General features: G+C 47.9%; 1 protein-coding gene across 1 annotated transcript in view; it reads left to right on the top strand.

Moving 5' to 3' along the window:
• Positions 1 to 23,464, top strand: part of INSC (INSC spindle orientation adaptor protein) — an 87,993-nt gene extending 64,529 nt beyond the window's left edge. The window contains exons 8-12 of the mRNA XM_059388811.1: positions 3,363 to 3,541; positions 11,028 to 11,094; positions 15,147 to 15,302; positions 16,797 to 16,873; positions 22,902 to 23,464. Coding sequence (XP_059244794.1) covers positions 3,363 to 3,541; positions 11,028 to 11,094; positions 15,147 to 15,302; positions 16,797 to 16,873; positions 22,902 to 23,030 — 608 coding nt within the window. The 3' untranslated portion in view covers positions 23,031 to 23,464. The remainder of the gene's footprint in view (positions 1 to 3,362; positions 3,542 to 11,027; positions 11,095 to 15,146; positions 15,303 to 16,796; positions 16,874 to 22,901) is intronic.
• The last annotated feature ends 1,974 nt before the right edge of the window (positions 23,465 to 25,438 follow it).

Below are 25,438 nucleotides of genomic sequence, written 5' to 3'. Positions count from 1 at the left end.
CTCTCTTCCTCTAGCTGCCCTTTCCAAAACTGCTGAAGCTGAGACTTCTCTAGATAAAATCCTCAGGAAACTGGTTTTGCAAACCACACCCTTCTTTTATAAGTGCTGGCAAGGGTGTGTGTTTCTACTTCTGCCCCTATCCCTGTCACTGTCTCCATGTCCACTGCCTCCATGTCCATTGAAACTGAATGAAAATTAGTCTCATCAGAAAATCCAGCCTTCACTCTTGGGATCATCAAACCAGGCCTGGGAAGATTTGGAGTAGCATGAATATAGGAGCAGCACAGAAACTGGGTTAGGAGTCAGAACATTCAAGCGTGACTTTTGTCTTTTCATTCATCTATTCAGCAAACAGCTGTTGACCAGCAGTCCTGGGGCAGGCCCTTCACAATTTTCCTGATATAGCAAACATGAGGTTGGAGCCATTTCTCTTGAGTACTTCTAGCTCTAGAATTTTCAGATTTGCAAGGACTTTGAACAGAAGAGTCATCAGTTACCCTGACTTTATGGCTGATTCTAGGTATGGGGGCAGTGGCACCCACAGGCCAGGCTGGGATACCTCAATTTGCCAGGATCTACATTTCTTCAAAGTTGAGAAAACCTAGAAGCCAACTCTTGAAAGTCTTGGCTGGAGAGAACTCAAGAGAGCAGAAAGTTCAATGCTCACTCAATTGGAGAAAAAACCTAGGTCTAGAGAGGTTGAGGAACCTTCTTAAGGGAACATAACATTGTGAGGATTCACTTATGCCTTGAGTCTCATCCTCAATCTTCCACCAGAGCCAGGCAGGAAACACAAATGGTTGAAGAGGGCCATATGGAAGAAGAAAATAAGAAAATTTGAATCCTGCCTGAAACTGAAAATCACTTGTATTGATGAAGGGTGGGTGGTGGTCACTGTTAAACTCCCCATTGATCAGTTGCCATGTAGGAAAGGCCAATTTTTAAAGACAAGACAAAAATCCTAAATTTTATTGAAAATCTCCCAATGTATAAGCAAGGAACAACTAAACATCCCCAAATCTATATAGTCTAAATAAGCTTTCCAACTATTGCTGTATCTCCATCCTTACTTTTTGGTCCAGGCTGGATTTCTCCCTGAAGAAGAGGAACTTCTCTATTTCTTTCCCTGATGAAGATGCATTGTAGAGTCTACTCCAAGAGTCAGCAGATGGGATGAATTTCCTGGGCAGGACGCCAGGGCTCTGTTCTTTGGTGGGAAATAGCCCTCCAATTTCTTGCTATTCCCTGGAAACATTTATAAATGAGTCATTGGAATCCTCAATTTAATCTTCCTAACGCATCCCAGGTGACTCAGACTGTAGTTTAAATAAATGTGCACCCAAATTAAAAGGCACTTAGGTGGTTGTGTTAATAATTGCTGTGTTGGCGGCATCCGTGACTGCATGAGAATTAGTGTGGGTGTTTGGATCTAGAAGAAATCTTTACAGCAAAGTGGGCCAGTGACTCATGTGGTCTCACTTCAAACTTTGGGTAAAAGGAGGTGGCCTGGAAAAGGTTGGCTTGTCCCTAGGGGTTCCTCCAAATTAGAGGAGAGGGCAGTCATTGGAAATCAGCAATCACAGAGTTCTGAATTTCTGGGCAAATCCGCTGCTTTGCCCTGGAGGATTAGATCAAGGTGCCAAGTTGCTTAGTTGGTCCCACCTAGGCTGAGGGCCACAGCACTGCCCAAGGGCAGAAATTGCCTCCCTGGTAGGACTGCAAGCTAAGCTAAATATGGAGGAAAACCATTGGGGCAAAGTCAAAGAGGCCTAGTGACAAGAGGCAGCCTGGGATGCCGAAAGAATGGAGACTGAGATCGGGCCAACCTGCCTTTGAGTCTAGATGGTAACAATGACCCCGTATTCCTCAATTCCCCAATTTTGGGAAAATTGCTTCATATTTGAATCCTCAGTTCTCCTACTATAAAACTGTGATAGAAAGTTGGATCATGGTGAACGTGGAGTGGCTTCAGGAGATCAACGGTACACAGCAGTGCCTGCACCAAGTAAACACTCAACAAATGGGAACATCACTGCTGCTACGAGCTTCTCTGAGCCTCGGCTTCTACACCTGCAAAGAGAGACCAGTCTTTGCTGTGTTAAGGGTGCTCAGAATTTAATGGTGCAGGGCAAGGCACATAGCAGGTGGCCCAATGAATATTACATTCTGTTCCTGTTTAAGAAGGGACCAGTTAACTGTATTCACTCAAAGGGACAAGAGGTGCCAGCTTCAATGTCAGAAACTGGAAGCACATTTTCCTGAAGAGTGGCTTCTCTCCCCATGTTTTCATAGAGGTGTGATCAGTAGGAGAGTAACCTAGACGCAGCAGCACCTTGAATGGTGCTCCAGTGGGAGCTGAGGGTCCGAAGTTGAGTCCACTGGAGTGGGTGGCTGGCACACCTTCTCCTGGGGCAGGAGGCCATTTGGGGTCAAGTGGAGCCCATGGGGAAATGTGTTAAATGGTGGAGAATTACAGGGTGTGGGGGATGTTCCCTCCTCTGCAAAGACCCATCAGATTCATCACTTGCAGATTATACTGGGGAGCTCTGGTTAGGTTTGGGTCATGGCCACTAGGATCCAAAAGAAAGAGCCTGACATCCCAAGGCTTGGTGTAGGAATTTTCCACAGCCATGTGACCCTTTTCTTGGGACCAGAGGAAATCCTGAAACTCTGCTAATGGCAGCTGGAAAGGCAGAGCCCTTATGTTTTAACTTCAGCTTCTTTCTTAAGGCAAATTCAGGAGCAGTCCTGAGTACATTGCTGGAGACACAGATGGACTGGGAGCTCTTTCCTGCTTCAGGGCCTTTGTACATGCTGCTGGTTCCTTGGGCCTAGAACATGTTCTTCCCCAAATACTCTCATGATTGCCTCATTTTCTCCTTAAAGTCTCTGCTGTCACTTTCCTAGGGGAACCTTCCTTATGCACCCCACTGGGCCTTTAGTTAATCTCTTAGCTCTTGTTCTTTTTCTTTCTCGCATTAGAATTTGCCATAATCTTATTCATTTTTTTTAAAAGCTTATTTTCTCCCACCTACTACTAGGATGTAAACTTAACAGGAGCAAAGCCCTGATCTGTGTTATTCACCATGCCATCCCAAGACACCAGCAGGGCCTGATGCACTGTGTTCTCCCGGTTAAGGATTAAATGGACACGGGAGTAAATAGAAGGCGTACACCAGGATTCAAATCCTAGCTCTGCCACTTATGTAGACACATAAATTTCCCTCTCTGGCAACTGCTTTCCTATCTCTAAAATGGGTATCCTGCGCAGACTTTCCCCCAGAGCTATTGCGGGACCCGAAGGAGATAACGGATTCAGGGACCCTAGCAAGGAGGCTGATATCTTCCTCTCTACCATCCAGAACTGTGCCAAGAGGCCTCCTCTGGGGAAGTGTTCCTGCTGGCTTCTGCAGCCCTTGCCAACATCACCTTTTTTGACACGATGGCCTGCGAGATGCTTCTGCAGCTGAATGCCATCCGCGTCCTCCTGGAGGCTTGCAGCGACAAGCAGCGAGTGGATACGCCTTACACTCGGGATCAGGTGAGCAGGCCCAGACGGGAGCAGGCCAAGAGCCTGCAGCCATGAAGACAGAGGTCGGGAGGCCAGGGCAAAGGTTCTGGGGGAGACAATGTGGGCGGGCAGCACAAAGCCCATCCTGCTAGTCACATTCTAGGTCAAGGAAAATGCTCTAGACAAGCCTTGTTGCCCTTGAAGCATCTTTGTGAACCCACTCCCCACCTCACTTTTCCCTCCTGACCACTGTGAGGCCCTCTATATGCCCACCCATGCCGGCATAGCCCAGGAAGCAGAGATGCCAGCGGGAGATCCCTGGGCTTCCTCTAGAATTCTGTGTCCCAGTCTGACATTGTTCCCTGCAGAGAGTTTCTTCCCTTCTCTGCCTCCAGAAAGGCAGGGGCTGGAGCAGAGCCTTGATTCGGGGCCTCAACCCCTCTCTCAGAGTTTTTGTATATCTGAGCTCCACATAAAGTTTTGTTTGGGGAAAAAGGGTTTATGGCTAAACGTGTTGGAAAACATTGACTGAGGGGATTTTTGGAGCCCTGAGCTCTAAGGTGATAGAATTCTACCCTGTCCCACCCCTGTCATGCTCAGAATCCTATTTCCCTACCAGCAGGTGGGGGTGGTGGATCAGGTGGGTGTTAGGCCCCTGTAACTTCCACCAGGTGCCTGAGCCGATGGTCCCCCCAGCCTCCAACCCCACTCACCCCTATCTGCCTCTTAGCTCCAGTCTGTTTCTCCCATCCCCAACACCTCGTCAAAGCTGCCACAGCTTCCTGTTGGACCCCTGCCCCCAGAAACTTCTGGAAAGCCTTCCCGGATGGCTTCAGCTCTCTGGAGGCCAAAAGCTTTTCCCTATAGGCCAAAAGCTTCTCTACTATTCTATTCACGGACCTTGGGGACGATTCACTCTGAGCCTCATCTGCCCATGGGGTCGAAAACGACATACTTCACCAAGTTGAAATAAGAATGAACTAAACACATGAATACAAATGTGAGGCATGCAGCCCCGAATGGGGAACCTCCAGACTAGAATTTCCTTATCTGTAAAATGGTCATAGTCTCTTCCAGCTCAGACATCCTGCAGCTCTAGGGGCCAAGGTCCCTTTTGTATCATGAGGAGCGACCGGCCCCCTCCTGAAACCTCATGGATTCCTCGGAACGAGGGGGTTCAGGGCCAGGAGAGAAGGTGGTCAGACTCTATGCAGGTGGCAGTTCCTTCTGAATCTGGAGTCTTCCTGCCACACTCTCTCTGCTCCCCCCACATCACCCCCCTCTTTCCCCCCAAGTCTGGGCCTGGCACGTCCCCAACCCTCTCCATCCTCAGGACAGCTTCACCTTCTGCCCACCTACTTGGTGACTCAGAGCAGCCACTTAGCTAGGGAAAGCGCACCCATTAAAGAAACAAATGGCTCTTTCCTGTGGCAGGGGGAGGATTAAAGTGATCAGAGAGCTCTCTGTAATGAAGACAACGAAGATGAATTAGGCACTGAAGTGCTCACCGCCCCCTGAAACACTTAGGAAATTAAATGCCTCGAGGCTTCCGGTAATGCATCTGCCAGTGACGCCAGGACTGTGCAGAGCTCCCGGGTCTTGGATCTCTATTTTGTCCACCTCCGCATGGCCATTTCCGTGAGAACCCCTGTCACCCCAGCAAGCTGAATTCCCTTCAAGAGCCTGACAAAAGCCTTGATTGCCATGTCATCTTGTACCCAGCATTGGGTTGTGGACAGGGCTGAGGGCTACCTTGGGTGTGCACTCTTCACCCCCGCCCCACCCCCACCCCTGCTGCTAATGTGGGGGAGCTGGACATGGTCATGCATCCAGAACCCCCTGCCTCACCAGACAGCTGCATGGCCTGTTTTCATTCCCGGGAACTATGTTCTAGGGGCCACGCTGCCCAGGGAATCCAGCCACAGCCACGACCTGGGGCTGCTTCATCTCTGCTCTGCCCCAAGGCAGTGGCAACCTAAGATGACAGGGACCCAGTTATCTGATCTAGGCCACCACAGAAGCTTTCCCTGAGCATGACTTTCTGTGACCTTTCAGAAATAATTGCTTTCATAGAGGTGGAAGGTACCGGTTTCTGCTTCCCATGAAAACGCACATTGCATTGGTTTGTATTTTAGAATGTTCAGATTTTGTGGCATTTCTGAAAACTCATTGTGAATACTATCATCGGGAACCCATTATCAGAAATGCCAGTTAGTAGGGATTATAATCGACTCACGTTCCAAAGGCCCCTCTCTACTGTATAAAACCCTTCTATATACCTATGTGACACACGGAACATAGTAGTAATGGTAGAGGCTTTGGGTTCAGACAGACCCAAATTCAAATCCTGGCTCTGCCACTTGCTAGCTGTGTGACCTTAGACAAATCACTTAACTTCTCTGAGCCATAGGTTTCCTCATTTGTGTAATGGGGATAATCTCTTTCTTCCCCCTTCCTGTCATTATGATGATTAGATGACAGAAGGCTCATCAAGTAGTCGGAAGCAAAGCAGATACTCAGTGATGAATGGAGCTGGGGTCTGTGATAGAACCAGGAACTGGGATGGGTCTGAGATGGAATGTCAGCTTTGGGGAAGGAGGGTGAGGCCAAACATGGAGGTGATGTGGGGGTGGTGCGTGTAGTGTGGAGTCAGGCAATGCATGTGTTGCTCCAGTCTGTGTGGGTAAATGCAAGTTGTGTGTGTGGATCGGGGAGTGGGGTTTCGGGGGTTTTTGATAAAGACTAAACCAGCATCACAACACCCAGTCCTGACCTGCCCCTCTTACAGAGCCAAGGGAACACTAAACACAGAACCTGTAATCTGGCATTTACCCGTTCTCGATCCTATGAGGCGCACACCCCAACCTCGATGCAATCCCCGATCACTGTCCTATGGCTTAGTTCACCAACAGCCTGGGACCTACATCCAAGACAGTGTTATGGCCTTTGTGGTTCTCTTTCCTGAGTCCAAATCCCAGCCCTCTTGTCTTGTCTCTCTGGTGGTGAGGAGGGAAGGCTGGGTCTGGAAGATCCAAGTTCCTGAGAGTGGGATCTGTGTTTTTCTCGGGCCTAGGCAGGTGCTCCTGGTGTCCAGGCCTGCCCAGTTCCCAGCTCCCTGGCCCCTGACCATGCCTAGCAGATAGAGTGAGAGGCTCAGGAGAGAGAAGCAGAGGCTGCGCCTTCCCTTGCACTGCCTTGTCTCCCTGGCATTGGGGAAGAAAGTGCGTTCAAAGAGACCACATCCTTCCGCTCTTGGAAGCAGAATTCTTCAGACCAGTGTCCGGTGTCCTGTGTCCTTGTCTTGACTGGTTTTTTTTCCTTTATTTTAAAGATTTCATTTATTTATTTGACAGGGAGACCCAATGAGAGAGGGAACACAAGCAGGGGGAGTGGGAGAGGGAGAGGCAGGCTCCCCACTGAGCAGGGAGCCTGATGCGGGGCTCGATGCCAGTACTCTGGGACCACGACCCAAGCCGAAGGCAGACACTTAATGACTGAGCCACCCAGGCGCCCCTTGACTGTTTTTGTTTTGTTTTGTTTTGTTTTTATTTGTTTGTTTGTTTTTGGTTTTTTTGGGGGGGGGGGGTAGAGAAAATGGTAAGGAGGGACGAAAGCAGGACAGAGAGAAGCACTGGGTTCCCCCTAGAGGCTGAAAGAGATTTTGCTGGCTGCTGTTGACACTGTTGCTCTAGCTTTTAGAGAGTTAACACAGTGATGGTAGAAATCTAAATATTCCATCTAGCAATTAAAGAGTAATTCTAATTACAGTCATGTGAAATGTTGGCCTTTTTGTCCTAATTACTGCACAGCATAAAAGCAATCATAACTTTTCATTAAATGCATCTCAGATTTTCTGTGTTGTGAATTCTCTCATATGAGCACACCTGTTCCTTTTATTCGGGATCATCCTCACTTGATTTTTATAGGATATGGTCTCCCTAGTTTACAATGTAAAAAATGTTAGTTTACAAGATAGAAAATGAAAGGGACAGAGATAGAGTCAGAGTGTGATCACAGGCAGGCTTTGTTGAGAATGTAAGACCAGCCTGGTTCATGCCTTGGGATCAGTTGCAGACAAGTGTTCCAGGGGCATCTGCCCTAGGCCAGCATGAAGTAAACCTTTTTCTCTCTGTGTGTGCTGACATCAAAAGGCTTTAACAACTTCCTTCTTACCACATGGGGCATTTCTTCTTGAATCAGTGACATGGGAGGTCCCCTGCTAATTGGCTGGGCCAATTTGCTATTCCCCCCAGTTTTTCTAAGGTAGGCAGTCTTTGGGAGGCCAAAGGAAAAATGCCACAGAGGTAATGAGCACAGAGTTTTTTTGTGGTGGGGTGTGGGGGTTCTCCACTGGGAAGGGCTCCTTCTGTTCTGGGATCTCGCCTCCCTTCAGGAATGATTTCCCATTAACAGCACATTTGGAAACAGGGGGTGCTGCATTGGTTAGGACTCCTTTACATAATCCTTGAAGCTCTGGATACTTTCAGGCTCTGTTTCCCAGAAGGAAGTTATGCTCATTTTGTTTAACAGAAGTTCTGGGTGTTTGACAAAATATTAGCTCATTGAATGCTTGTAACTATCTTACGAATCATGTTATTCATTTATCCTGTTGTAGACCAAATAATGACACACACATCCCCAAAGAGGTCCACATTCTCATCCCCCAAGCCTGTGTTCTATGTCATGTGGTCAAAAGGATTTTGCGAGTGTGATAAAGGATATTAGTAAAGGAATATTACCCTGGATTATCGATGCGGGTCTAACCTTACCACAAGGGTTCTTATACAATGAGGCAGGAGGGGCAGGGTCAGAAAGTGAGCTCCGAGTGAGGAAGCAGAGGTCAGAGAGCTGAGAGCCAAGTAATGCGAGTAGCCTCTAGAAACCAGGAACGGCTAGGACGTGGATTTTGCCCTAGAGCCTCCCGAAGGAATGCATCACTGCTGATAGTCGGGTGTTAGCTCCTCGAGACCTGTGGAAGGCTTCTTACCTTCAGAACTACAAGGGAAGATTGTGTTGTTTTAAGCCTGAGCCTGTGGTAATTTGTTATAGCAGCAGTAGAAAACTAATACACCTTCATCAACCAAGGAAAGGCTAAATACCATGGCCGAGATCCTATGGAAAAGAAATGATAAAGCCAGGATTTGGAACTAGGCCGATCCCTGTGTTTAGCCATTACGCTGCACTGCCTCTCACCTGGGGCGTCTCTTGAGACTGATATCCTCTGTATTCACCAATTAACTGCAGAGGGAATAGTGCCCTTTCACTCAGGAGGATTAGAACTTAATTGAAAATCATCAGACAGGATTAAATCAGCCAGGGCCAAGGGGAAAACTTCCCAGCTCTTGCACTATCCCCTGACGGCATTGTTATCATGTCTCCAACAAGGTAAACCATTTGTTCCTAAAATCCCATTCCTGCACTTGACTTCAAGAAGTATTGATTCGCTTTCCCCACTACTTCACAGGGCACATGCAAGGATGTGTCAGAAGGGGGACTCAAAGCAGGGCATAATTGGCATTTATTCAAATTGTGCTTAATTGAATACTTCATCTGAACCTCAGAAAACCACATGGGGTACAGGCTTTGCAAAGAGGAAGTAATTTTCATTAACAGGATCTAAATTAGTCTGGCACAAAGACCTACCTGGGCCCGTGACACAGCTAGTAATTGCCGCGTAATGAACCTGGTGCTGCAGACAAAGGTTTCCTTTTCCTTTTTTTATTTTGTCCTTCCTTCCTTGCTTCCGACCTTCCCACTGGGATCTGTGTGTCCAGGAAGTGTCTTTATTTGGAATGGCTGGCTGGTGACGGTTGGGGCATGGTGGGTCTGGGTGGTGGGAAGAGAGGTTGAGCACCCTGCTACTGTTAACGGCCCATAGAAGGCCATTGAACCACAGTCTGACCCAGACTTGGCCTCTCGTTTCCTTGCTCATAAGACTGTGCACTTTAAGCCTCTTGGGGAACCTTCCATGTTTTAACTGTATCTGTGACCTATATTTTTCCTTTAACTCCTTCCCCTCAGCCCATACACACTCACTGTCTGAGAAGAGGAAGAAAAAGAGCTTCTAGGGACGAAGCCTTCATAGAACATCTGGGGGGAGGGGCAGAGTTGTCTATGGGATAGAGCTTTGGGGGTATTCTCTCGTTCCTCCCCTGGCAGCCCATCCCAGCATGCTTAGCCAGGCCCCTGACCAGGGCTGAGCCTCAGGGATGACACACAGCAGCCTAAGCATACATATCCTTTTTCAGCATGTTTAGTGGGGATGGGGGTAGATACTCTATTAATATGGCAAACTTTTTCTTTTCTGTGCAGAAGAAGAGCTTTGTTATATGCATTTTTTATGCAGAATAATATGCCAGTATTGAACCAATTAAAATCTAGATAATACTCTTTCTTGGTAAACAGCACATTACTATGCATTATCCAGTTCTAGAACTGTCCTCCATAGACTGTCAGCTGCTGCCTCAGAGGTGGGGACATGGCCTCCAGTTATAATGTTTCACAAGCTTTGAAGAACCCTTTGGAGAGAGATAGGACTGCACCAGTGAGAAGTGTTTTCTGTTTTGTTTTATCATTTATTTAAATTACCACTCAAGAGTGCTGTCTGCTTCTATGGCAGTGGGTGGGTTTCATTTTGCCATTTATGTCTGGAGCAGTGTCTTGGGTGGTATCTGAGTTAATAGGCACCAAGTTTCCAACATTTTCCAGTGGTGTTTTGGCACCTTACAATTTGGGGGTCTATAAGCAGTCCCTTGATGGCCCATTCCTTAATCCAGTTTTGGGCCGTGAGTTGTCTCTGCAATCTTGACTATGCCAAGGGGTCGGGGTGGGGTGGGCTATTGGCTACCCAGCCCACATGGTTGTAACCAGGCTCGTTATCCACCTGACTTCATCATATCTTCACTACAGACAGAGCCCTTCGGGGATGACCAACAGGCAAGGATCGTAGACTGCAGACTCGTAAAGTCAGCTGAGCAAGAACTTTCTCACCAGATTCCATACAATACATGACACTTGTGGTGTAATGCTGCCCTGTAATCTTACTCATGTCCTATAACTTGACGTTGATACCCATTAATTTCAGGCTGAAAGTAGGTGGGGTTCACTATCAGGGGAAGAAGCTAGGATGAGTGAAACCCAAGCCAGGGGAGGGGCCAAGAAGGAGTCAGCCGGTTCTGTCTGCATTTCAGGATCTGGAGCTAGGTATACCCAGTAGAAAGGTGATGGGCCCCCCATCTTCACTCAAGCCACACTGCTTTCTCCAGTGGAGTCTTGGGGTCCCCAGGGGCCACCCCAGTGCCACATGCTGCTGAGTGGGAACCAGTGACTGGGGGAGGCACATGTGGGAGGCAGGAGCCCATGGGGACGGAAGGCCATACCATGGGAAGATGGGTCATGCAGATGGAAAGACCCACAAGCTAAAGGAAAGCTTCGTAGCTCCGGGCTCCCCTGTCTATAGAGAGCACCGTCCGGCCCCAGGGTGCCCGTTTTTCAGATTCCCAATTCTCTTTTCCAGATTGTGACCATCTTGGCAAACATGTCTGTCCTCGAGCAGTGTGCCTCTGACATCATTCAGGAGAATGGTATGTCTTTTCAGCACTGTGTACCTTGCATGGATTACATGGCTCTCCAGGACCGTGTGCCTTTGTGTTTGTGTGAAGGCCTGTGTGTCGGTATGAGAATTGGGGGTGTGTGTCTCCACACTTAAGTGATCGTGTGTGTGTTTGTGTGTATGCATATGTGTAGAGCCAGGCCAATGTGTAAGTGCTTGTTTGCTTTCAATGGACTTTAGTCCTCGTGGGACACAGGCACTGACTGAGAAGACAGAGCCCGTCAGATGACGCCGGTGGCATGCTGGAAATAAAGCAGGGCGGGGGTAAAGTACACCCAAGCTGAGGGGTTAGCAGGTGCTATTTTAACTAGGGTGGTGAAGAGTAGACACATATTTCATTATGATCCAAAAAAGGAAAAATCTCTCCCTGCCAGAGGATATGTTTGAACTTTCGATCGTTCGTATCATATCGGCCTCCCTCAGAAAACCGGAGCTCCTGAGGAAGGTGAGGGTGGGGGAGCAGACCTGACCCCCGGACCCCTCCCCCGAGAGCATGGCCATCCCCCTGGCTCCCTGGTCCCGCTTGCATCCAGGGTGTCCGCAGAGTCCAGGTGAGGTGGACCGGGTTTCGCTGTGGGGGGAGGAGAGGACAGGTCTGCCGCCCTGCAGCTGGGGTAGCAAGGGCTTCCTGTGACTGGGAAATAAGGGAGCAATTAGCAGCTGGTTGGAAACCCGAGACGCTAATGAGGACGAGTGAGCTGAGAGCCCGGGGCCAGCTGCTTCTGCTCTTGTTAAACCCCCTTCTCTCAGGTCGTCCTGCTGTTTTAACAAACACACACATTCCCCATCCCCCATTGCCCTATCATTAATTGAAAGACATCATTTTGAGTTAATTTTATGTGATTGAGCTAATAATGAAAAACTTTACTGAGCCAGCTGAGGCTAAGAGACTGAGGGGTGTCATTCGAGGCCCGTTCCTTCCGCACTCAGAGCCTTAAGTTCAAGTGGTCAGCAGCGGCAGGTCTCCAGAGGCCTATGGATTTGGGGTCAGAACATCTGGCCTCTGTAGGGGGTTTGATGGCTTACAGAGGGCTATTGACAAGCTTGTTCAGTCAGCAGTTAGAGACCTACTCCAGGCCCGGCATTGTGCTGAACAAATGCACACAGAGGTAAAGAAATCCTTGGCTTTGTCCTGGCAGGAGAGCCCAACTGGGTCAGAGTGATAATGTGAGATAGGGTGAAATTGACAATAAAACATTGCAGCCGAGGGAGGGGCGTCACGGGGGGGAAAACTGGAAACAGGCTGGGCTTGAATGCTGGCCCTGTAATTTACTAGCTGTGTGACTTCTGATTTTCTGTCTGCAAAATGGGAATGTACCTAGCTCCCTGACCGATGTGAGGATGAATAGGCAGCTTGTTAGAAGACTATCTGGCAAAGAATGGACGCGGGGCCAAGGGTGCCTGCTCTTTCAGGAAACAGTGGCCGTCTCACAGGGCTCAGCTAAAGAGTGTTTGATGGGGCAGAACTGGAGGGATGGGCTGTGGTGGTGAGGCAGCCAGCCCCAGCGGGAGCTCAGTGGGACCCTGGACGGAACAAGACAAGGCTATTGTGGGGACTGGGCTTTGAAAGGCAGTCCTCTTACTAGGAGTGCCTGAGACTCTGACGTGGCAGAGTCTCTGTCCTGCCTGAATTGTGTGTGAGTGTTGGTGGTGTGGGCTGGAGGATGGGTGCCAGACGGGGGGTCAGAGACTGTGTTGCTGTCACCCCTATAAGGGGAGGCAGGCCAGGGCAGCCCAAGTTCTTACCTGTCAATCCACTGACATCAGTATCCCTCTTGAGTCTTCTCCCGTAGGGGCTGGGCTGAGATGGAGAGAGTGTTGGGGAGGGAACAGGGCCTTGGGGTCTGGTCTCCGAAGATGTAACTCCCAACCTTCAGGCAATTTTTTTGGCATTGAGCCTGTGCAGGACTTGGAAACAGTCTGGATTTTCCTAGGCAGCCCCAATTTCATGGCATCTTATCTTTTTCTAGATAAGACTTACAAAGTATATATTTAAAGGAAACTTGGATTTTATACATTTGTAGGACTTTTCACGTGAAGGCATTCATATTCATTCATTTGATATTTATTCAACAAATATTTGAGTGAAACACTATTCTAGATACTTCAGCTATTTCCATGAAGGAAATGGACACAAGTCTTACCCCTTGGGGTTTACCTGCTAGTAGATGAGAAACTATTTGATTCTTTATCAGATCCCAGGTACTAAGTGGGGGTAGGGAAAATGGCTTCTTTGTTAGGAACCTTAACCAGGAGTTAGTAAAATTTTCTGAGCCTGTGGCACTTCTCAAAGTTGTCATTGTGGTGTCCCTTGTTCATGTGCCCACAGGCTATAACATACACACCTCAGGACATTCATGGTTTTGACCTTGTCTTAGGGACATTGTGGACATAGGGAGCCTGAGGACTATGTTTCATTCAGTGGTCCGTGGGAGGCTTGGGAAGAGAAGCACCTTGCCCTAAGGTTAGCAGGTGTGGTGCCAGAGGTAAGAGGGACTGGGTCCCTTGAGCCTGTAGGAAGGAGGAAGGGGCATTTATTTACGAAGCTCATCAGAAAGATAAAAGGCTCATCCCTAGGACTGAATAGTCCCAGGGCCATAACTAAGTGACCTATAGCCCCTGTGCATTGGCGGGATCTAGGAGAGTTAGAAATCACATTTGGCTCAAGTATGATTCAGAGAGGCATGTGGCTAAGGTCTTGGACTGGAACAGACTCCTGTGTGAACTTGGGAAATCATTTTCTCTCTCCAGACCTTGGGTGCTCTTCTGTGAAATGGGGGTTAGGGGGGTTGGGCTAGATCTCTAAAAACCCTTCTGGTTCCATGGTCAGAGGTTCCAAACTTAGATGCCTGTAGACCCAGACAAGTAATATGAATGGATGACGTAGACTCAGCAGGGACCAAGCCAGCCTCACTTAAAAGAGGGAGCTTATAATAAGCTTCAGCAAATTGTCATGAAGAAATGTGGGCCCAGTGTGAAGTCAGGAGGCATTTTTTTTTTTTTTTGGAAGCTGGATTTTGATGGAAATCTGAATTTTAATGGAAGTCTTCCAATTTTCATAATAGAAAAAAATTTTAAAAATGTTTAGACAGTGTGTGGAGCAACAAAGCAACGTAAAATATATCCGTAGGCCATGTCTGGTTCAAGTTCCAATCTGGCAGGTGCCACTGGGAGTAGGGAAGGGGATGTGGGCTGGGGTAGGTAGGAAACACCTCTCCTAGGAGAAGGACTTTTACTACAACCTGCAAGATGGGAATTACTTAAATAGAGTATGAGAGGGAAAAGGACATCCATGCAGAAAAATTAGGTGGCAGAGGCACAGAGGTGGGAATCAATGTGGAGATGGGCTTATGGGGCAATTAGAAGACAGATCTGGATTCAGGGGAGGGCGGTAAGACCTTTCAGCTGACCCAGTTCAGGTGTACAGCTCTTAATCCAGTTACCTTCCCTCCTCCTGGGCTTGAATTCCCTCTAAAACATTTGCTCTGTTGGTTATCCAGCCCAGGTTTGGGTCACCTCCCCTGGTGCCCCATCCCCTCTGGATCGATCTCAGGTGCAGCTGAATCAGAGATGGAGGAGGCTTGGAGAATAACCAGATTACCTGAGTTCTGATCCAGCTCCCCAGCTACTCCAGGTGTGACCCTGGAGAAGAGACTTCCCTTCTCTCTGGGCCTCACAGTAAACTATACTAGTATCTAGTTCATGGGGCTACTGGGAGGTTTTAGGGGATCATGCATTTATTGTGTATTCAATATAGTGTCATGCATATAATAGAAGCTCAGGAATCACATTTTAAAAATGAAAAGGGATATCTTCCCTTGTCCCTTCTAAGTATAGTGACTTAGTACGTGGAGTCAGAGATATCCTCAGGGCAGAAGGAGGAGAAGCGATGGCCTCATCCAGCTTCCTTCCTGGGGTGGAGACCCCCTAAGTCTCCAGCTCTTGCAGCCTTCTACCCAGCTGGCTCCCGGGGGAAGGCTCCCTGCTGGGGCAGGTGCCACCTGTTCTTTGCCTCCTACCCAGGGGTCCAGCTAATCATGGGCATGCTGTCCGAGAAGCCAAGGTCTGGAACGCCTGCCGAGGTGGCGGCTTGCGAGCGAGTCCAGCAGAAGGCTGCGGTGACCCTGGCCCGTCTCAGCCGAGACCCAGAAGTGGCCCGGGAGGCTGTGCGTCTGAGCTGTAAGTGGTGTTGTCTGCGGCAGGAGTGGGGGGAGGGCGGGTGTGGGGAGAGGAGTAGCCCCGGTTTCATGGCAGCCGCAGATGACTCGGAGTCAAGCCTGGCAGAGGTGAGCCGTACTCTCCCAGGGCCAGAAACACTGGAAAGGGGGGCCAGGTACAGTCCCTCGTCTAGCTTGTAAGCTGGGGCCAAAGCTAGAGAGGAGAAGGCCCAGAGAGGCTAAAGTCGGATGGAACCGTGACTCCCCTGCAGACTTCCCATTTAGAACCCCGTTCCTTCATTCACTTGTTCCATTCCATCCTTTACTCCCACACTCGATTATCCGCTTCCTCTCGTGTCTCCTTACCTGCTCATTTGTTGATTCACTCATGACCTCATCCTTTTGTTCATTCATTAACTCATTCGTTGCTTCTTTTACTCACTTTTCGCTCATTTATTAATTAATTCACCCGTTAAATCACTCATGCATTCAGTTCATCACATTTACTCAGTGGAGGGGTTCAGAGCACCCACTGCCTGCTCGACTCCGTCCTGGCCCCTGCAACTGTCACCCTGATGGTAACATTGTCCTGACCACTGGGGCTTACAGCCTCACGGGGTGGCAGATGTGGGAAGGAAAACGTGCGCTTGAAGACCACAGAGCGATGTTCAGAGCATGCCCAAGTCTCGGCGCAGAGGGGAGGTAGCTCACATTTATCCAGGTGGGTCAAGGAATGTTCTAGCAAGGAGGTGAGGCCTCAGCCACGGTTTGAGGCCTTATTGCAGTGTGGTGGTTGAGAAAGGATGCCCCAGGTAGGGGCACGGGGACAGGCATGGCCTTGCTGCCCATCATGCAGGTCCCTGGCAAAGGACATGAGGTGGCCCATGCTTCCAGCTCCAGAAAGGCTTTCTGGAAGGTAAACATACAAAATGTGTCTCTATACCTTTTTAATTAATATCTCATGAGTTGACTTTTTGTTTTGTTTTTGCTTTTTGAAGTTTGTAGAAAGTCCCCTTATATTGAAAAGCACAGGCCTTTATTTACATTTCTTCTGTAAGGGCCAAGGAAACATTAGCCTCCTCACTCTAAAGTTTTCTGTCATCTTAGCAGTAACGTATTTTCTGACTGAGGTAGACATTTGGGGGAAAGCAGTATTGGGCAGTCCTGCTGATAATGACGTAAACATCTGATAGAGTTCCGGCAAAATCAGAAATACCCACACAGGAAGTTCTCTCCCCGAGGTCCCCCATACACCCTGGTGCAGTCTTCCTGAGCTCAGTGTGGGCCCTGACCCGGGTCTCCTCCTACCCGAGGGAGCAGGAGGTTTCCACCACAAGCTCCTCCAGGGCGGTTCAGCTCCCATTCCCCAGCTGGTTGGTGAGCTGGTGGGGCCCAGGAGTCACCTCCCTCTACAGCGCCCCACGTAGAAGGCGTGAGGGAGAGGGAGCATCTCTGGGTCAGACCTGGCCGGGTCCGTCCCCTTCCTGGGCTTGACGTTCATGTGTGTCTCACGCAGGTATGTCCCGCCTCATCGAGCTCTGCAGGTCGCCCTCCGAGAGGAACAGCAGTGATGCTGTGCTCGTGGCCTGTCTGGTGAGTTCTCCAAGGTCCCCTGGCTTCCTCCCCAGGCTTTCGGAACTGCAGGCCAGGGCCAGGAGAGCAGCTGAGGCCTCAGTTGCCCTGCATAAGCCATAGACTACTCTGCAGTCAATTTTTCTCTTCAAAATGGTGATAAGGGTGTTTCACTCATTCACGAAACTGTGAACAGAAAAGGGGCACCTGGGTGGCTCTGTCAGTAGGGCATCTGACTCTTGGTTTCAGCTCAGGTCGTGATCTTAGGGTCTTGGGATCCAGCTTGCATCAGGCTCCCTGCTCAGTGGGGAGTCCACTTGTCTTCCTTTCCCTCTGCCCCTCCCCCCAGCTCATGCACACACACTCTCTCTCTCAAATAAATAAATCTTAAAAACAACTGTGAAGAAAATGATATGGGGTAATACATATGGGAACCCTCCCTCCGACCTGTGCTTTTAGGAACCATGAACCTTTGAGGTTTTGAGGAGTCTTAAGAGCACACAGAGAGCAGGGTGTCTGGCGGGTGGAATGCTGGGAGCTGGCAGTGACACCATGATGCTTGCAGCAACAGGAGCTAGGGTGTGGAGGTCTCCTGCCTGTTCTAAAGGGGACACTGGGAGAAAAGCCTTCCATCCCCTTGGACAGAGCCCGTTTACTGGAGCCCTTTCAGTTCTGTAGCTCCCCCCTCCTTTGTGGAATAGGACTGGAGGCAGTAGGACAAGACAAAGAGTGTTATTCACCGGGATCTTCAACCTGAACCAGACAAGTGCATCTCACAAGGTCCCCACCCAACTTCTCCTTGCTGCTTGAGGCCACCATGAACGAATCCCCTGTACCAGCTGGGGGTGCATGTTTTGTCTCTCTTCATTCCTCCATGCAGGAGCTATCCTAAATCCCAAAATAGAACAGCCTCCAGTTGGAAGCATGAGGGGGCAGGGAAGCCAATGTATAAACAGGTCATTTGGCTTTCAGAAGGGAGTGCCAGATTCTTGGTTGGTCCTCAAAGAACATGGGGGTAAGTGATAGATCTGGAGGGCCTTTGAGCTGGGTCACAGTAAAGCCCGCTCTGCATCCCATTATTTTCTAGACTAAGCTCATCTCATTTTTAGGAGCTCCTGATAGACATTGTATGTTGTGAAGACAGGAGGGCATTGCAGTAAGACACACCTGTCTTGGTTTTGCCATTAATGAGCTGTGTGACATTGAGTAGGACACTAAACGCTTATAAATCTTATTCAGTACATATTTACTGAGTGATTCTGTGTGCCAGGCACACTTCTAAGCTATGGGGATACAGCTTTGGAGGGAAGAAAAGACAAACATCTCTGTTCTCATAAGGTTTTGATTCTGGTTCATGGAGAACCTTAACTGTTTTGTGCCTTTGGTGATCTGGTAGAGCTTCTAGATCCCTTCTAAGAATAATTTTTAAATGCATAAACCAAAATATATAGGATTAAGGAGACTAATTCTATTAAAATAATCATTAGAGTATTTATACATGATGTATTAATATATGTACTTTTAATGAACACATTCAATAAGAGAAAGCATGGGTCTAATGAGGATTATAATCTTGACTAGCAGTAAGCATAAATGGTATCTGACAGTACCTTCGACAAGAGTTACTCTGTGACTTTTATTGGCTCATGAGTTGCAGGAATTGTTGAGACTTCGCAGTCTAGCAGCACTGGCAACTGAAGGAGATGCTAATTTTCTGTTGGAGGTTAGTAGGTGGAGCGATGTAATTTTTCCCTCTAAGTTCACAGAACTTCTTAATTCTGTCTGGCTTAGGGAGTCAAGTGGAGAGAGTTAATGGGGGGCAAACACAATCATTGACCCCAACTGCCATTATCTCCACAACTCAGCGGGCCCACAGTGCCCAGCACTATGAGGCCCCGAGGCAATAGTGGGGAGCCATAAGTCTCCAAGCAGTATGTGGGCCTGTCACAGTTCCTTGTCCATCGCCATACTTAGTTTGAAGTAAAACATGCAGAAGGGCTTGGCCACCATCTTTAATCACTCGAAGGTCTTCCTGGTGGAAAGGGGATTACATTTTTCCTGGAGGGTGGGTCATGGGATGCTGAAGAGAGCTCCTCCCTTCCTAATCCACCCTCCATGTGGCTTCTGGGGTAACCCTAATTTTACAGTTACGACACTTCTGTCACGGAAGTGGGCCCTTCCATGATTCCCCTTATTGATGGCCTACCATCTCCAGCCCTACACAGGCTGGCTGGAGCACACCGCCGGAGTCAGAAAGCCTCCCACTGCCTCCTGGCCCTGTCCCGCTTGGCCAGGCCAGAGTGCTGAGAGCCACCCTGACGTTGCCCTGGCCCCTGTCCTCAGCAGATGCCCTTTCTCTCCCTCTGCCAGCAGCCCCTTCAAGGTTTAGACGAGACTTCCTCTAGTCTGTGAAGTGTCCCAGGAACCATCTGTGGCTCAGAGGCAGGGAACACACAGTGTGCACCCGGGCCTACAGGCTGGGATTTTGTTTTCTTTAGTAGGAGGCAGGTTATGTGATCCAGGATACCAGGTGTTAGAAAGGGAGGTTCTTGGAATCCAAACCTAGGCCTGCCTGATGCCGAAGGGCTTGACATTATGGCCAGACCTTGTTTTCAGCCATGTTTTCTCCCCCATGTCTTATGGCCCTGGTCTTGCTACCTCAGCGCCTGGTGGGTTTTTGTGTTTCTCCCCAACTAGTCAGGAACCTCCTTAGGGCTGGGGCCCTCTTCTGGCTCTTGGTGTCTCCATAGAACCTTGGGTTTGAGGACTGTTTTTTGCCTGGCCAAGGGCTGTTTAGACTTGTCTTCCCATCCCAGGCCCCAGAATGGGCAGGTGTTGCTGATTGGGCTCCTAGAAGGGGCTCCACATTTGAGTGTAGGCCCCTGGCTGCTGCGATGGGGGCAACTGGGTGGCTGGGCTGGCAGATGGAGTTGGAGGCTACCTCTCCTGCCTTCCCCATGGCCTTCTCCCAGGCTTCAACTGCTCTCTTCAGGTGGAAGGAGGACATTTCAATTATTGTCTCCCACATCTAGGAAAGTGGTAGTGCAGATTGCCTCTCGCAAACAGAATTGATTTTTCCTTAATGAGGCGGCTGCCAGTGGGCTGCTGGGCTTGGGTGTTTTCAGACTGTCTGGGAAGGAGATCCTGGGATGACTGGCTGTTAACCCTCCGAGGGAAGCAGGGGCCCAGAGACAGTCTTCAGAAGGGGGATGGGTCCTTTGAGCTCTGGGATGCTGAGGAGGGGGTGCTTTGAGTTGGTTTGGGTTCCCGTAGCACAGGCTTCCTGGGGACCCTGGGGAGATGAGGGTGTCTGTTTGCCTTTGCGCTTTTCAAGGTCTGTTTCTAGTTCATTCCCTTTCCCTCCCCCTCTTCTCCCTTTTTTTAAATCACCTCTTCTCTCTCTTTCTTTCTCTCTCTCTACCCCCATCTCTTGCTCTCTCACCCTAAAAAAAGAGAACTACAAGCCAGGGAGTGCCTGGGTGGCTCAGTCGGTTCAACGTTCAACTCTTGATTTCAGCTCAGGTCATGATCTCAGGGTTATGAGATCAAGCCCTGCTCTGGGCTCCAGGCTCAGCCAGGAGGCTACTGGAACTTCTTTCTCTCTGCCCCTTCCCCCACTCTCTCTCCTTCTCTCCTTCCCTCCCCCCGTTTTTCTCTCTCTCCCTCTCCCTCTCTCTCCTTCTCTCTCTATCTCCCTCTCACCTGCCCCCTTTCTCTCTCATTTTATTTTTTCTTTTTCTCTCCTCTAGAGCTTGCCTCTCTCAGAGGTTTTCCTCTCTCCTTCTTTCCCTTTACTCCTTCTTGGATCCCCTCCACCCTCTCCCTGCTTCCCACTCCCTCCCTTTCCTCCCATTCTGGCTCCTCACCTGCTCCTACCTCGATCCTGGTCCTGTCCCATTAGCTCCCCATCCCCAGGACACTTTCTTTATTTTTGTCACCATTTCTCTCTCTCTTTCCATCTCCCTCTCATGCCTGATCTCTTTTCTTTCACCAGTTCATCTCTGCCTCTTTGTTTTGACTTTTCTTCCGTGTTCCATTTCTCTGTTGTCTCTTTTTCTCTGTCTATTTTCTTCTTCTAATTCATTCTCTTTCCTTATGAGTCTATTTTCTCCCCATTTCTTTTTTCTTGGTCCCTCCCTTTTGTTTTATTTTCCTCCTGATGATGTAAAATACCTCAGTGGCCTCAGAGCCTCCTCTACTGAAGATCTCAGGTTCCATTTTTTTTTTTTCTGTGACAAGCCAAGGGTTATAGAGTTATTTCTCCTGGTTGGAGCCAAGAGGAATCAGGAAGTGCCATGGAGTTCAGCCTCCATAGCTCTTAGGGGAACTCCTACCCCAGGAGAGGCAGGACACACTAGAAAGGGATAGTCTCCTGGAGTCCACTTCTTGCCACTGGTGTTTCAGACCCTGCTTACGTGCGTAGAGACATAGGTCCCCTCTCCTTGATCTACCTTGGACATGGTGGCATCTGTTTGTCTGAAAACCAACTTAAGCCTTCTTTTCTTTTTACCAACTTGGTAATTTCTCAGCAATAGGTGTAGGTAATGGGCCTCTGCCTGCCTTGTGCTCAATATAACCCCTTGTCCTGGGCTCGTACTAGTCTTCCTGTGTGGATGAGTATGAGGGCCTTGGAGTGGGACTGCTGTGGGATCTCAGGAAGGCCGTTTTCCCTTACAGAGCCTTTATCTCCTCATTTCCAAACCGAAGATCATGATACTTACCTTGTAGTAACCTATAGGGATTAAATGAAATACTACATGTAGATACTGAGTAGTGTTGGTATTCTTCTTCTTCTTCTTCTTTTTTTTTTTTTTTTGCTGCTTCTGCCATTCCAGATATTCCCCTCTCTTTGTTTCCCAGGTTGTGTGGGGCCAAGGGGGAGGGCGGTGAGGAGGGGGGTGCTTAATCTCCCGCCTTGCTCCCTGCTGTGTACAGGTCCAAGAAGAGGAAAGGAGTGAAAATTCACTGAGCACTTAGCAGGCACTGTCTCAGGTGACTGATAGGCACACAACCCACATGGAGTTTCAGGCTGCTCTAGCAATAGAACTCTGTTTAAAGCATTTCTTTTTTTTTTCCCCCCTAACAGACATTTATTGTGCCCTATGCCAACCCCTGTCTTACCTGCTATAGATGCAGAGAAAAATAGAACAGAGTCTCTCTCTCTGAGGAGCTCAGAGTCTAGTGTGGCAGACAAACCCTTCAAAACCAGTTGCAGTCGAGGGTGAGAAGTTTGAGATCCACCCAGGGACCCAGGCTGCAGAGAGGAAGGAGGGACTGTCTCTGCTTCAAGGAATCGGGGAAGGCTTCCCAGAGGAGATGATGGTGGACCAGGCCCACAGGATAAATGTATCCACTGGCTCAGAAAAAGTGGGGAGGAATTTTGTGTCATGGAGAAGAGCTGAGCAGGGGTGCGGGGACCTAAAACAGGATAGAGCTCTCAAGGAAGAGTGAAATGCCCAGCGCAGGGGGACCTGGCCAGTGACATCATCCATCCGTACCTCTCTTCCCAGCTCAGAACCTCCGTCTCCTTCAGTTTTATGACCTTCCTTCCTCTTTCTTTTCCCTCTTTCCCATCCCTTAATGCTTTGTCAGAACCTTGCTGAATGTATGGATCAATAAATAGCCCTTGCTATACTCTAGGGATCCAGAAACAAGGATATCATTCCACTCATGCTCCTGTTAGTAACGGTCCTGGCATGAACAAATCATGAACCTAAATATGTCAGCAAGTGGACCCGATTTTTTTTTAATGACAGATGTTTAGAACGACCAAGTTCCTAAGCTGATTGAAAAACCAAAATGGCAGAACCATTATTAAGACCACGAAAGCGGTCGGATGACACCCACCATAATGATCAAGGTACACATGACACCAGATGGCCAAAAGGACCACATCACAACGGTGTCAGCTGACCGAAGTGATGATTGACTCAAAATGACTGCTACAGGAGCCACTTCCTGGAATGCACTTCCTGGGGCAGTGGAGGAGGATGCATGCACCTGAGCAGAGCCTGGTCTGACCTGTGTCACCTCTTCTGTTTCCCGCTAGGCTGCGCTGCGGAGACTGGCCGGGATCTGCCCTGAAGGCCTGCAGGACTCTGACTTCCAGCAGCTGGTCCAGCCCCGGCTTGTGGACTCCTTCTTACTCTGTAGCAACATGGAGGAGAGTTTTGTGTAGTGAGTGCGGGAGAGGAAAGGCATTGGGCCCCATTCTCATGCCCTCTCTGAGTATGTACCCATGAACACACCTGAGTACACACCAGCTCCCTCACCTCCTTATTTATACTTAATTTATTTTTTACAGGAAATGGACAGAGGGCTAAATAGTCTAGCAACAGCATCAGGCAGTCTGTGGGCCTGGGAGTCTTTTGTATTTTTATCTTTGACTTCTGTGACTTTTCAGTTACCGATGTTGAAAGGCACAGTGCCTAACATCACCTATTATCATGGACGATATCCCTTCATCTTGCTTTTTCTACTCTCACTATATAATCTTGCTTCATTTTTTCCCCTTTTGGAACCAAAGTATGTTTACTGCCCAGTAGCCTCTGACTTTTTTTTTAAACATGTCTTGTTCTTTTCTAAAAGATTTTAAATAAATTTCATAGTTGGACAGAATATACTGGAAGGAAGGTTCTATTCTTTACCAAATGAAATCATACAGAATGTGTCTTTTATTTTCAGGTTATATTACATCTTAGACCAAATTCTTCAATCATAAGGTTTCGTGCCCCCAAATCCTTTCCAACTATTAAAACCCTGTAGGGAGTTGTATTGCTTTCATAAGTGCACAAATGGGTCAAGTTCTGAAGGATTTAGTGAGAAATCGAAGAGATTTCCGAAGTCTCCAGAACCTCAGTTTCCCTAGACTTTTCTGCTCTTGTGTAACTTCCTGGAAGCTGGGATCCTCAGTAAATGATATCTTTTCAAAAGTGTACTTGAAAGTAGTAGTGTGTCAGAGCTGGTTCTTGCCAGCTTGCAAGGGACAACCGTGAGAATTTCTCTCCAATTCTGCATTCAGTGATCTCATTTTGGTAGCTTGAAATTGGCAATGGTGGGAGTATTTACATCTCAGAAATTAGATGATGTTATAACTCAGAGCTTTTTTTTTTTTTTCCAGAGAGCTGGTTTGCCAACATCATTGCTTGAAAATATAAAAAAAAAAACAAACAAACTATAAATCCTTCTGAAAGGCTTCTTATCATCAGATTGTTATATGATTTTACACGATTCAAGAAACATGTCTCAAACTCCTATTACTAGTCTAAATGAGTTAACGTCATGTATCCTGTCCTGAGCTGTGCATTTCATATGCATGATCTCATTTATTTCTGATAATAATTACATAAGATGTCACTGTATTATTAAATCCTTTTGCCCAAGATCACTAACTAGTAAGTGGTGCTAGGATCTGAACCAGCAATATCTATTCCTGGAACCTTTGCTCTGAAGTCCTGCTATAGAGAAAGGTGATATCAGGGTCCTTCCACCTAAAATGATGACAAAGATAACAGTGATAATCACTACAATAACAAACTTCTTGTACAATATTTGCCATGTGCCAAGCCTTTGTTTTATATATTTATATATTGCCTATATAATATATGTTTATATATTCTTATGAGTATACATTAATATTTATTACTATATATTATTTATTCAGTCTTTATGCAACTCTGCGAGGTAGCTACGATGCCCACTTTACAGATGAGGAAACAGAGGAAACTCATTATTTTCACATGAGGCAATGGAGCTGAAGTAGCAAGGAAATGGCAGTCCCTGGATTTAAGTCAAGGTCTTCTGAGTGCTTGTACCAAGCTTCTACTTTTAGGAATAAGATTTTTGATATATCTCACTGAGTTATGCAAATTATCTAAATATTGACACCATTCCCTGTATGGCAGCAAATTCTATTAAGATCACTTCTGAGCTCATCAACGGCTTGAGAGCTCAAATTTTAGCATTGGCTGCAAACACCATCAGCTGTTTTATTTGGGGCGACAAGCTCGCTTTGTTTTTGTGACAATGACTGCCAAATACTTCTTCAGTCTCAGCAACCATAGTTTTTCTGTCACTTATTCTCTCAAGTAAAAACAGTATTCCATGGGAAGCAAGGAATTCTCTTTGCGATCCAGACAATCACACAAGAGCTTTTCTCTTGAAACTGACACCCATCCTAGTCTGGCACACCACAGAGGTGCCTGAAGTGTAATTCTCCTGTTAGCACCCTGAAGATAGAAAAAAGGTGTCTACTAAAGGGTCAGTACTTAATGGTGTTCATAATTTGTCCTGTTTCATCCAGATCTTTCTAAGTGAATTTGGTAGTTGACAAAAGTACTTTAAGCGCGGCAGTAAAGCAAGCACACAATGAGGGTAAGAACAGTGTGGTACTGCTACCTCAATCAGACCATGTATGATTTTACTTACCATTGGTTTTGCACGACTAGTACAAATATCAACAAGTGACAGAAGGTAAATAATGCACAATACTGAAGACCAAAGTTGGAAGACTGACACCACCTACCTTCAAGCTTCCTATAAAGCTACAGTGATCAAGACCTTATAGTACTGCTGAAAGACTAGACA

The sequence above is a fragment of the Mustela nigripes genome, chromosome 1, assembly GCF_022355385.1.
Source record: "Mustela nigripes isolate SB6536 chromosome 1, MUSNIG.SB6536, whole genome shotgun sequence".
Taxonomy (NCBI): domain Eukaryota; kingdom Metazoa; phylum Chordata; class Mammalia; order Carnivora; family Mustelidae; genus Mustela; species Mustela nigripes.
This window is presented reverse-complemented; position numbering and strand designations above follow the sequence as displayed.